Source organism: Capricornis sumatraensis, chromosome 14, assembly GCF_032405125.1.
Source record: "Capricornis sumatraensis isolate serow.1 chromosome 14, serow.2, whole genome shotgun sequence".
Taxonomy (NCBI): Eukaryota; Metazoa; Chordata; class Mammalia; order Artiodactyla; family Bovidae; genus Capricornis; species Capricornis sumatraensis.
Window position 1 is genome coordinate 59,432,671 of NC_091082.1, and position 13,822 is coordinate 59,446,492.

At 47.5% G+C, this 13,822-nt stretch overlaps 1 protein-coding gene across 1 annotated transcript in view; it reads right to left on the reverse strand.

The window, feature by feature from the left end:
* Positions 1-13,822, reverse strand: part of FHAD1 (forkhead associated phosphopeptide binding domain 1) — a 166,198-nt gene that overhangs the window by 84,454 nt on the left and 67,922 nt on the right. Inside the window, 5 exon segments of the mRNA XM_068985763.1 lie at positions 1,133-1,240; positions 5,280-5,384; positions 6,417-6,506; positions 8,412-8,542; positions 11,524-11,647. Of these exon segments, the coding sequence (XP_068841864.1) occupies positions 1,133-1,240; positions 5,280-5,384; positions 6,417-6,506; positions 8,412-8,542; positions 11,524-11,647 (558 nt within the window).

Consider the following 13,822-nt stretch of genomic DNA (forward strand, 5'->3'; position numbering starts at 1 on the left):
GACTGCAGCAGGCTTCCCTGTCCATCACCAACTCCCAGAGCTTACTCGAACTCATGTCCATCAAGTCGGTGATGCCATCCAACCATCTCATCCTCTGTTGTCACCTTCTCCTCCTGCCTTCAATCTTTCTCAGCATCAGGGCCTTTTCCAATGAGTCAGTTCTTTGCATCAGGTGGCCAAAGTATTGGAGTTTCAGCGTTAGCATCAGTACTTCCAATGAACACCCAGGACTGATTTCCTTTAGGATGGACTGGTTGGATCTCCTTGTAGTCCAAGGGACTCTCAAGAGTCTTCTCCAACACCACAGTTCAAAAGCATCAATTCTTCGGCGCTCAGCTTTCTTCACAGTCCAACTCTCACATCCATACATGACCACTGGAAAAACCATAGCCTTGACTAGACGGACCTTTGTTGGCAAAGTGATTTCTCTGCTTTTCAACATGCTATCTAGGTTGGTCATAACTTTCCTTCCAAGGAGTAAGCGTCTTTTAATTTCATGGCTGCAGTCACCATCTGCAGTGATTTTGGAGCCCCCCAAAATATTATTAATACTTCATTAAGAAAAGTGGCGGGACTTCCCCAGTGGTTCAGGGGTTAAGACTCTGTGGTTCTACTTCAGGGCACACAGGTTTGATCACTGGTTGGAGGACTAAGATCCTCCAAGCCATGTGGCTTGGCCAAACAAAACAGAACAAAACAAAAACAAACAGAAAATTGGCCTCCCCTGTGGATACTGACTAGAGCGTCTGTTTGGAGGCCCAGAGGAAGAAAGATCGCTGTAAATGTCAAGACAAAGAAACGTGAAGGAGAAAGTGCTAGAAACACCACTGTGGTTGAAAGCCTCAAACCCTCCCTAAGAGGGACCCGCACCACTGGTTTACCGGGGTGGGCCTTGACCTGGGACTGGCTGCTTGGTCAGGGTCTCAGGTGATGGCAAACACCAGTGTGGGCAGCTTCCCAGCAGGAAAAGCCTTTTTAGTGACATCCCCTGGGACTTGGGAGCCCTGTCCCCTGGGATAAGTGGGTGAAATTAAACCAGGCCGTCCTCCTCCTCACTCATCCCTGCCGGCCGCTTGGGCGCAGGGCTCTGTGGAGAGCAGTGGGCCATGAAGGGGCTTGGCAGCACGCCTACCTGACCTACTGCCCTTTCCAAATTGGCTTTAATGAGGTTTTCTCTGTTCCCCATTTCTTGCAGCTGAAGCAATTTCCTTCTGGAATCCTCCTGAAGCTTCTCTTCAACCTGAAAGGATGATGAAAGCATGGGCTTGCTGCTAATGTGATCATCACGCCCTCTGGGGGAACTCTTCTTGGGGGGGGTGGTGCTAATGGCAGTGGGGGAGTCCTTGAGGGGCAGGGACAGCTGCGGCCCCGTGGCAGGGGTCATGGGCATACACAGGGTGGAGATAAACTCACAGGGAGATACCCCTTAAGGGAAGGGGCTGAGCTCTGCACCCTGGGCTCAACTATGTCCTATCACAGACTCCAATCCCAGCTCAGTCCCTAGCAAGATGTGTGACCCTGGGAAAGTGATTTCACAGCTCCGTGACTCGATGTTCTCATCTGTCAAATGGGGACAGAGTACCTGTACTGCAGCACAGAGTTATTGTGGGAATTCAAAATATTTGGAATAGTGCTTACAGGTCTGAGTGTGGTAAATATTGGTGTGACCTATAAAAGGTGGGTGGGGAATTTCCTGGTGGTCCAGTAGCTAAGTCTCCTTGCTCTCAATGGAGGGCACCCAGGTTTGATCCCTGGTCAGGGAACTAGATCCCACATGCTGCAGTGAAGATAGAGGATACCACATGCAGCAATTAAGATCCTGTGCAACCAAATAAATACACATATTTTTTTAAAAAGTGAACGGGAATATCTGCCATGCAGCCTCCTTCTAAGACTCCACGAAAGGTCCTTGGTCAGTGTTATTATTGGGTTTATCATCATAATTATTTGTCATTACCACTTTGAGCACACCCACTGGTGGAAACCTCTCTAGAGGCTTGCTCAGTAACGTCTATTAAGAATCACAGCCTGCAAAAGAAGGTGTTTGAAGTGCAGAAGCTTGCTTGTTTAATCCTCCCTTGCTTGGGTAACGGGGCAAGCTGAGGTGAGCTTGAGTGATTGATGCTACCATCTGCTGGCAAGTGTGGGCCTTGCAGCTGCTCATTTCAGGGACACATCTAATCATTTCAGGGACATACCTACTGAGCCCAGGGCTCTGGCACCAACAGGAAACCAGGCAAATAAATGCTCATAAATAAGTGGAGAGACTTGGTGCTGAAACAAATCCCATGGGCCGTGTTGATTAGGGATCTGACAAGGGGGATCACAGAGATGTAGTAAAAGACCCAGAAGAACTCTTGGCAGCTTTCCTCTGAGGACAGCAGTACAGAGGGAGAGCGACCACTCAGCTCTGGCACCTTGGAAAAGCACCTCTCTGGGGCCTTAGTTTCCTTCCAGATCTAAACATGCTCTGACTTGTATTTCAGCTGCATTTCCATACACCACAGAAGCCAAGTCCAACCCTGGACTCTGCCCTTATCTGTGTCCTCCACAAACAGCCCCCCATTCCCACTCCTGAGCCTCAGGCAACTTCAGGGGCTGCCCTGCTCCCTCCGTCACACCTGGTGCTCTCCACGTCTGTCCTCCCATCCCTCTCGGGTGACATGCTGGGCTGCGGCAACTGGCCACCTCACCTCTAGTTTAGCGCCTTGAGGTACTGTGAGGGTTAGCCAGCTGTAGGGCAGCTCTGACCTACAAAACTTTCTACAACGATACAGATGCTCTGAATCTGTATCATCTAATACAGCAGTCACAAACCACATCTGGTGATCCAGCGCTCGAAACGGGCTGGTGTGATCGAGGAGATGAATTTCAAAGTGTATTTAATTTTGATTAATATCAGCGTAAACAGTAGCACATGGCTGTTGGCTATACAATAATGATTGGAGTCAGACCAACCTGGAGTCAGCCAAAACTATGTGACTGGGCTAGTTACATTGCTAGTTAACAAGCGGCCTTGACTTTCTCATCTGTAAAATGGGGAGAATGATCTCTAGGTCATGGCGCTGTTGTGAAGAGGGAAGAGAGATGAAATGTTTGGTGGTAATGCCCAGTCCATGAGAAACTGCAAGCTATCATTTTCACCATTATTAGCTGTGAATGTCGCATATTAGTTCTCTGTTTGGAAGCCCTGGTAGCGCCCCATTGCCCGTGTGCAATAGAGCCTGAGTGCCAGAACTAGTGCAAAACACCAAGCCAGGGATTCAAGAAGCCCTGATGAGCTCGAACAAGGCAAAGAAAAATGGATCTGCGCCGAGATAACTCATAATACAACTGCTGGAAATCCAGGGAAAAGAAAATCTTTTGCAAAGGTGCAACAATAAGACTTACAGATGACTTCTAAATAGAAATAACCGGAGCCAAAAGACAGCAGGGACATACCTAATGCTGTTTCTAATGTGCCAAAAGAAAAGAACTGCCACTGTATAATTCAACAGGCAGTCAAATGTGTTTTAAGAATGAAGGTTAAATATACATTTCAAGATAGACACACAGACACATCTGAGACTGTCATCAACAGAGCTGCAGTGAAGGAAAACACTAAAGGGTATTCTTCAGAGACAAGGAAAATGAATGCAGATGGATGATCAGAGATGCAGAAAAGACAAGCAGCAGTAAGAGTAACGCGTGCATATGATACTGACTATACAAAAATGCCAATAATATCTTCGGGGGTTTTATTAATAACTATAGAGAGGAGTTTAGAAAATGACAGCAATGACTTACAAATCTGGAGGGGTTAAGTGAAGTCAGGGTGTTCTAAATTCACTGCATTGTCAAGGAGAAGGGCATAATTATCAACTAATACTACATCTTGGTAAGTTAAGAATGTACATTGTAAGTACTTCTGTGGTGGTCCAGTGGCTAAGACTCTGCGCTCCCAATGCCAGGGGCCCAGGTTCAATGCCTAGTCAGGGAACTGGATTCCACATGCCACAACGAAGAGTTTGTATGCTGCAACTGAAGATCGAACGTGCCACAGTGATGATTCGCAACTAAAACCCAGCACAGCCAAAGAAATAAGTTAATTAATTAAAAAAGAATGCACATTGTAATCTTTAGGATGACCACTAAGAGAGCAACGGAAGAATGAAAAACTTAATTAATGTGAGATCTTTGCTAGTCAAGGATAAAATGCTATTGTCTTACTATTATTAAAAGGATAGTAAAAAACTGAAACGTTTCCAAGCTAATAGAGGAGAAAGGTGGAATGACAGAAAACCGTCAACTCAGAAGGAGGCAAGAAAGGAGAGAGAAAGCAATATAGTTACAGATAGTACAACTGGCACTGAGCAAGAGAGTAGATTTAAATCCCAGTGTATGAGTAATTAGATAAGATAAACAGGCTGAAAGTAAAAGACTGTCAAACTGGATTTTGTAAAAATGATATGCTATTTGGAAGCTATATGTCTAAAACTTAAAAACTGACAGAGAGGACTTCCCTGGTGGTCCAATGGTTAAGAATTCACCTGCCAAAGCAGAGGACACGGGTTTGGTTCCTGGTCCCGGGAGAGTCCACATGCCATGGGGCAACTAAGCCCATGAGCCACAACTACGGAGCCCTTGCACCCCAAAGCCCATGCTCCACAGCAAGAAGCCACTGAAATGAGAAGCCGGTGCACTGCAGCTAGAGAATCGTCCCTGCTCACCATATCTAGAGAAAGCCTGTGTGCAGTAATGAAGACCCAGCACAGCCAAAAATAAACACATAAATAAAATTTAAAAAAATTAACAGAGAAAGTATGAAAAAAATATGCTATGGAAACCGTAACCAACAGCAAGCCAGTGATGATGTTAAGGGGAAAACACTACTAGAGATGAAAAGAGACATTACAAAAAAAAGGGACATTTTATGATGATCAAAAGTCTTGTTCTACTGGAAATATTAGAATTCTAAATTTATATGCACATAGTAATACAACCTCACAATATATAAAGCAAAATTTGTCAATATTAAAAGAAGAAACACACAAATCTACAATCATGATGAGATTAAAAAAAAAAAAAATTCCCAATGACTGATAGAAGACACGCACACACACAAATCAATAAGAGTATTTAAGTTGGAACAACATCATTGACAAGCTTGATTTAATGGATCAATTCTTTCCTGGGTAATTTCATGATTGAAGGCAGTGGGTCGTGGTTACACACGGGAACTTTGGAGTCTGGCAGACCCAGCCTGGAGCGGTTGCCAAGGCGACCCATCCCTGCCCTACCTTGCTCTTTTCCCGAAGCGTCTTAGAGATCAGGCTCTGCTCCGTACTGCTCCTCTTCAACTCCTCCCTGAGCTTTCTCACTTCTTTCTCCATGCCGTGGATTTGCTAAGAAAGTTTCAACAACAGGGAAGTCAACTTCGTAACTCACCTCCCCTGGTTTGTTAAGGTGGAACCTAGCCTAAGATCAGGTTAATTCTTTCCCTTGGGAGATGTTTCTACATCTTTAAAACAAAGTAGGGTTTTTTTCAACAGATGCATTGAAAGTGCAGGGTGAGGGAAAATTTGAGTTTCTTTTGAAGATCAGCATGGATTCTGGATTAAACAGTACAAGGGACACATTTACTCATTAGATTCTCCTTCCTTGGAATATATTTTGAGTTCAGCCTAAATAGGGTTTATTTGGAAGACACCATGGGCAGAGCTTGGAAGAAAAGAACAATGAGCTTTTTCTTTTTGTCCCCAATTGAGACAGAGAGTAGCAGTGCCCCTGAGAGAAGAAAATGGCCTCAACAGATGGAAACTATATGCTCAGTGATGTTCTTGAAGATTCGACTGGCGCGGAGGGTGAACATTCACATTTAGTGCTCATCTTTTCATTGCACTAATTTTTATATTCACCTTCCATATAAAGCCAATGATATGTCTGCTTTTTATTTTGCTTTTATGAACTGATGTAAAACTGAATGTATCAATAGTTAAGTAACAATACTGAAGGAGGAGTTTCATGTCAATAACAGTGCCCATGGCTGTGATAAAACTTGTGACAGTAGCTCATGAAAGTTTGGGCATCACAAGTCCAGGGGTAGGGACCATGGTGAATTTCTAGCAGCACCTAGTGGCCACCTGGCCACCTTCTGTCCCAGTCTCCAGCCCAACTCTAGCCCAGCTCCAGGGGCAACCTGATGAGGGGCCTAGAGCCAACTGTCCATGAAACCCTAGGAGAGTATGTTTTCCAAGGTTTTCTACTCGTCTTTTTGAGGAAAGCAAATCAAAGAATTATGTTAATTACATTAACAAACAAACACCCATAAAGCCCCAGAGTTTGCACTAGCTAAGGGGCCAAGGAACCCCTCCAAAGCCCTGTAGGTCAAAGTCTAGGCTTTCTGTGGACACCAGGGGTGAGGAGGTTCAACGCACGGTTTTGTAGAGTTTTAATTCTTTCTCTTGGGCTTCCAGGTTCTCCTTCTGGGCATCTTCCTTCTTTAACTCTTCTTTCAGCACTGAGCACTGGGGAGAAAAATAACAAGGTCACGTGGGCTCGACTGGGGGCCCTAAGTCCCTATGTGCGTGCCCAAGGTTGTCTTCTGCTGTTTAACTCAGTCACACCCTGCATTCTGAGAGGCCAGACCGTCTGTGTGATGGAAGCACGGGCATCCTGTGGTTGTTCCTGGTTCACCCCTCTTGTGAGTTCTGACAAATAAAGCATCTAAATTACCCTTCAAAAGCCAGCAAACTGCACCACAGGGGGAGTCCAGACTCATAGAATCTGGGTGCTTAGGATGGAGGAATTGGGCTGTTTTCACTCAGTGAGCATCGAGAGTGGTGAGGGAAGGCCAGTGGGTTTGGGTCGATCTTAGCGCTTTTGTGCAGGTTCCATCTCAAAGACACAACTGCCCTGTTGGTCACAAAGGGGTAAATGGAGCTGCCTTTTCCGAGGGCATTTTGGCAACAGACATTAAGAGCATAAGGATGGATGTGCCTTCTTTTGACCCAGAAATTCCCACTTTGGACATGTACCCTAAGGACAATGATTAGAGAAATCAGTGAATCTGTGGCTTCAAGGATGTTCTCCATAGAACTGTCAGTAACAGTGGAAAAAAAAACAAGTGTTGTTTATGACAGGAGATGACTTTATAACACTGTGTACATCCAGGAGAAAGTGTGTGGCTTTTAAGACCAATGATAAGAGCGTTGATTTATTAGCATGGGGAAGTCATTGTGTTTATGATTTTAAAAAATATGCATAGCGTAAATTCACTGTAAAATAACTGACTGATTGATTTCTAGGTAATATATAGAAACAAGACTGGAAGAACCCAGAGGAAAAGTGACCTCACTCTAAGGTCAATAAGGAAGGGGAAACGGGGACATAATCAAACAGGTGCACTATGGGAGGTGGAAGAGCCAACCAGGGGCTGTCTTTGCATATTCCTTCTACTAAGCACCAGCTCTGCAACCCCTCCCTGTCCCCAACACACACACACACACACACACACACACAGTCCTCTCACCTAAAACAGCGAGTGCACATGCCTAGGAGGGCACTCTGCTTGTCAGAAACAAAGGCAGAGGCATTGGCCAGGCGGCTGACTGAGGCAGAGGCAGAGGAGCAGGGCTAAAACCAGGCTCCCATGTCTTGGAAAACGATTTTGTCATTCCCATTTCACAGATGGGGTAATAAAGGCCAAATAAGTTACAGTAAGAGAAAGTTCTGGGATTGGACCCAGGTCTGTGACTCCAAAGCTCGTGCCTTTTGCCGGTTCCATATTCAGTGTAGTACTGCGTACCAGGTACTACATATCGGGCCTTTTACTTGGAACCTCAGAATGTTTCCATCCCACACCCATGCAGCCCTGGCTAATCCATCAGACAGCTGCTGGGAATCCCTGAGTTACGACCTGAGATGAAAGCTATGAAGTTTTACCTGGACTGGCAGAAACAGATGCATCATACAAATACTGAGAAATCTTATCCTATGGAGTCAGGATTCTAAAGTTGGCATGGAAGGCAAGATTTGCAAATAAAGTTCCATTTAAAAAACTCTTCACTTGCCTACCAAGTCTAGGTAAGAAATGAGAGTTTGTGTGTTTGCATCTGGATCTTCAAACGTTGGGATTTGAAGGCAATTATGAGAACCAGTGGTGCTGGGATTGTGATGGAGCCCTGTGGGTTGTCCTTGCTCACAGAGAGATTTTATTCTGTTTTACATTAAGCTGTGCAGTAGCAATATATCCTAATAAGTGTGTTTGTTCCTGGGGTTTTTATCATAGGGGTTAAAAAATATTTGCTGCATTTGAAAATATATCATGCTCTTCTGAGCCACATACTGTAGTTTAAAAGCTGCTGAGAAGCTGACCTCTCTGCAGACACGTGACTGCACTGTGCCTGCTTTGGTGACGACCTGACACTCACTCTGGAGTTGAGGGCTTCAAGCTGGTGATCCTTTTCTTTGTTCTCACTTTTTAGTTGATTCACCTCCTGTTTTAGCTGTTGGACTTGCTCATCCTTTGCTAACATATCCTTTTGCAAAGATGACACCATCTCTGCAAAACAAAAACAAAAACTCACAGGTCAAAAGGGCAGGGAGGACTCCTGGCATCACCATGGCTGTTAGCCAAGTTTCGGACAAGAACCTCCAAGCCCAGGGCCGGCATTCCTAGAAATGCGGAGGTTGTTGCCAAGAATCCCAGAACAGGAATGAGACCAGAGACCATGGAACGTGGTTTGAGGCTTCAGGGAGAATGAGGGGCAGTCAGCGAGCACCAGGGGGAGGAGAAGCCTTTGGGGGCCCCTGGTGGGCACAGGCTGGGCAGAGCCGATAGGAGAGGCCATGCCCAGGGCTTGACCAACAAAGGCCCAGCACAGGTGAAGTCCAGGAATTCTTCTCCAGAGCCCAGGAGGCAGACTTGCGGCAGAGCAGACTGCTGGACACTCCTGGTGGGGCGGCTAGCTTCACACTTACATGAGTTTGGCCCTGTCCTAACCCCTTATTGGCTTGGCGGTGTTGGACAAGTTATTTCACCTCCCACTGCATGTCCTGCACAGAGTTATTGTAAGGGTCAAGTGAGATGGTCTGTCCTAAGAACATAAAGTGACTAATTTATATTTGTTGCTGTTGTTTAGCTGCTAAATTGTGTCTGACTCTTTGCGACCCCACGGACTGCAGCATGCCAGGCTTCTCTGACCTCCACCATCTCCTGGAGATTGCTCAAACTCATGTCCATTGAGTTGGTGATGCCAACCAACCATCTCATCCTCTGTCACCCCCCTACACGGCACTCACTATGTTTCACGACAGCCAGTTTCCAGCATGGCCCCCATGCCCTGTCTCCTGGAATTCATGCCCTTGTGTGGCCCCTCCCACCCTGAATAGGGCTGACATGGGTAACCGACGTGATGCTGTGGAAATGATGCAATGTGACCTCCCAGGCTGGGTCATTAAAGACACTGCGGCTTCCTCTTTGCTCTCTCTTGCATCACTCACTCTGGGGGAAGCCACCCCCTGTGTTGTGAAGACACTCAAGCAGCCCTCGGGAGAAGTACGTGTGATGAGAGGCTGAGGCCTCCAGCCAACAGCCACATGAGCAGCAACTCTGAAAGGGGTTCCTCCTGCTTCCGGTAAGGCTTTAGATGACATGACTGATGCCCCAGCCGACATCTTGACTGCAATTCAAGAGAACTAAGTTACACACCCCTCCATCCCAAATTCCTGTACTGCAGAAACTGGGTGAGATAATAAATATCAGCTGTTGTTTTATCTGTTACATTTTGGGATAACTTGCTATATAGCAATAGATAACTATTCTGTTATTGAATTATCACTTTGGGGAAAAGTGGGAAGTGAAAGTGAAAGTTGCTCACTTTCCAAGCTGGTGGAAGATTCGACTTCCAGTGGACCTGGAGCCTCATTATATGCTCATTGTAACGCAATAGCTGAGTGACACACCCACCAGCAACAGAGGATGAGATCGTTGGACGGTATCACCAATTCAGTGGACACGAACTTGGGCAAACTCCAGGAGCTGGTGAAGGACAGGGAAGCCTGGCGTGCTGCAGTCCATGGGGTTTCAGAGTCGGATACAACTTGGTGACTGAACAGCAACAACACACCCACCAGTACCATCACAGTTCTGAGGTCAGTCATACGAGGTCAGAAGTGGGCAGTGGCCCGATTTCCGGAAATCACTGCCCCTTCCCCAAAATACTTGGGATAATCCTCCCACTCACTAGCCTATGAAATTACCCAGCCCATAAAAATTAACCACCTCATATTTCAGGGCTGCTCACCTTCTGAGATGGCCCATACTCTCTACCTGTGGAGTGTGTTTCTCTCTAAATAAACCCACTTCTTACCTATCACTTTGTCTCTCACTGAATTCTCACTGTGACAAGACATCAAGAACCTGAGCTTTATTAATGAATAAATGAAGCCCAGATGTATGAGCTCAGTTAAAAGACAGTGTGTTCTGGCCTGGGTCCAAGTTCAACCTGGGTTGCACAGTTTCACACCCACTCTGCTGTTCTCCCTTGGGTCCCCCCGAGGCACTGGCCACCGTGTCACACAGTGGGTTTTCTCCACAGCACGACCACTCTCTGAAGCAAGCTGTTCGTTTATTCATCCTTTTCCTTCAGTGAGTACAGGGATCTGACTGTCTTGCTCAGAGCTCTCTCCCCAGAGCCTAGAACAGGGCCTGACACTTAGTAGGTGCTCAGTCAGCATGCTGAAGGAATGAAGGAATCCAGGGAGTCTGGGCTCAGCCACAGCTGTGTGTGGGCTGCCCCTCCCCCCACCCAAGCCCTTTATCAGGGAACCACCTTTGTTGGTCAATTAGAAAATGTTTCACTTGGGCTCAAGTGCACTCAGGTGAAAATGGGTGAGATGATGGGTACCCAAAGTGGTGACCCCATTTTGTCCATGTTCTGGTTCGCACTCAGGCAGGCTGGCTTGTGGAGCTACCCAAGTCACACTATGTTCTATGCTCTCCTTGATGGGGCCAGTGCTCAAGTGACCTCGTAGACAAGATATATGTGTGTGTGCTCAGTTGCTCAGTTGTGTCCGATTCTTTGCGACCCCCATGGACTGTAGCCTGCCAGGCTCCTCTGCCCATGGAATTGTCCAGGCAAAAATACTTGAGCAGTAGCCCTTTCCTTCTCCAGAGGATCTTCCCAGACCAGGGATTGAACCTGGGTCTCCTATGTCTCCTGTATTGGCAGAAGGATTCTTTACCACTGAGCCAGCCACTTGGGAAGCCCAGTCAAGATACAACATTCTCTCCAGTATTTATCAGGCCCTGCCCTAGGAAGTGGGTGGCAAGAAATCTGCACTGAGGGAGAATTCTAACTTGCTGACACTGGTGGCCAGGTGGGTTGCTGAGATCCCTGAGGCTGCATCCAGGTCATGGGCACAGGTGCTGTGGTAGACTGGGGATGTCTGCAGGGGGAGGGAGGCAGGTGCAGTGGTAGATTGGTGATGTCTGCAGGGGGAGAGAGGCAGTTCTCAGCAGCAAATCCAGAAGGACCTCACCTGATGTGATGGCGTTATCCCTTCTTAAGTTCTCACCCTGGTTCTTCAGGGACGTGATTTCCAAGTTCCTCTCAGACAGGGTTTGGCACAGCACCTGGCTGTAGCCTTGCTGCAGGGCACTGATCTGTGGGAAGAGGCAACACACAGTCAGAGGGAGGCCAGCCGGCTTTGCAGGACATGCTTCTCCAAGGCTGGACAAAAAAGAGTCAGGTTGATCTTGGGTTGGGGTGTTGGGCAAACCAAGCTTTTCAGTTATAACTAGCGGGAGAGACGGGAGGCTGCCTACTCCAGTGACCACCGTGTCCTACATCATCAAGACACAAACCTTACCTTTGTGGTCACCCAGGGGCTCAGGGGCCCTTGCCCTGGATCCCTTCCTGTGACTGAGGCAGTAGGCAGATGGGCTTCAGGCTGGATACTTACAACCAGCCTTCTGTTTACATTTCCCAAGACAGGAAGTAGGTGGGCTCCAGGTTAGGCTTTTACAACCAGCCTCCTGTTTGCACTTTGAGATGGAAACGATGACAGGAACAGGGTAAATGGCTGGACTTTGTCTCCTGTGGACACATCAGTTATATCAGGGACAGACAGGGGCAAAACCTTGTTTGAGTACAAGACCAAGAGGTCACATATTTCCCATCTTTAGGGCAAGGGAGTCGCTGCACACGTGCAGAAAGGCTCTTTGGGGATACCAAAGGAGGGGTCACCATCCCATAAATGTGATGTCAAGCCCCATCCCTCAGTGGCTGCTGGGCTGGAATCTACCTTGGCAAAAAGCTGTGCACACATGTTGGGGAGGATTCTAGGGTAGGTCCAGTGTGGAAAAAGAAACCATTTAATTGGCCAAAGGTAAACAAAGACCCATCGGATGGGTGGCCACCTAATGCAAAGAGCCGACTCAGTAGAGAAGACCCTGATGCTGGGAAAAGATTGACGGCAGGAGAAGGGGACGACAGAGGGCGAGATGGTTGGGTGGCATCACCGACTCGATGGACCTGAGTTTGATAAAAGTCCACAAGACTGAGCCTCTGAAGAGCAACAACAAAGACTTGAAAGAACTGCCCTATACACATGATTCAACCACATCTGCCCTGCGCTCCTCCTCACTGAAGGGACGCCCACACCCTTTCTCTCCGGGTGCGCATCTCTGTCTTAACGAAACAAACTGTTTCTCTTTGTGCTCTTCCAGTTGTCCTGCTGTGTCCGTAACAATAAACTTTGTACCTGCTGTTTTATACTTTTTGCCTCCACAAGAAGTGCATTTTTCAACGGGAGCAAGAGCCAGGGGAGATTTGCTTCTAGCCTCTAGCTGTTGATGGTCCAGTGGCTAGGAGTCCTGGTTTTTAATCTCGGCTACCCAGGTTCAGTTCCTGGGCAGGGACCTAAGACCTCGCTTCAAGCCACTGCTCACTGTTGCCTCTCTGAGATCACCATCTGTGGACTTTTAGCCATAAACAGGCCAGCTCTTGGTGCTGAATCACCCAGCACCGGCTGTATGCAGAGCAAAATTCAAGAGACAGGAGGGTGTTGTGTGTGCTCACTCACGTCCGACTCTTCTGCGACCCCAGGGACTGTAGCCCGCCAGGTTCCTCTGTCCACGGGATTTCCCAGGCAAAAACACTGGAGTGGGTTGCCATTTCCTATTCCAGGGGTTCTTCCCAACTCAGGGATCAAACCCATGTCTCCTATGTCCCCTGCATTGGCAGGTGGATTCTTTACCACTGGGAAGCCCCCAAGAGATGGGAACAGGTTATACAATGAATTTCCTTTAATGAGAACAGCAAATCGCTTATACCTCATACAACACTCTGGAGTTTACACAGCTCGTGTGCATGTGCTACGTGGACACTCCTCATAGCACTGCTGAAGGCTGACGTTCCCGGCAGGCTTCCCATCTGCGAGGGGGCAGACTGAGACTAGGAGAGGTAGAGTTCCCTGCTCAGGATCACGGGGCTGGTCAGAGGTGGAGAAGGAGTCAAACCCAGCCTCTAGGGGCCCGTTTCCACCTTTCCAGGTGGCCCTAGGAAGCAGCATGAAAAGTAGGAGGCTCTAAAGCATAGCGTGGACTTGGGAGCCAGACTGTAGGCTTCAAGTCCTGTTTCTGCCTGTTACGGGCCATGTGAACACAGGAAGATACCATATTTTATTTTCAGTCTGTACATGGGGTGATGGCAGTCCCAGTCTGATAGGATTGCTAGAAGTACAGTTTTTTCCCCAGTCCCTGCTTTGCGGCATGTCGGATCTTCGTTTCCCAACCAGGGATCAAACCTGTGCCCTCTGCTTTGGGAGCTTGGCATCT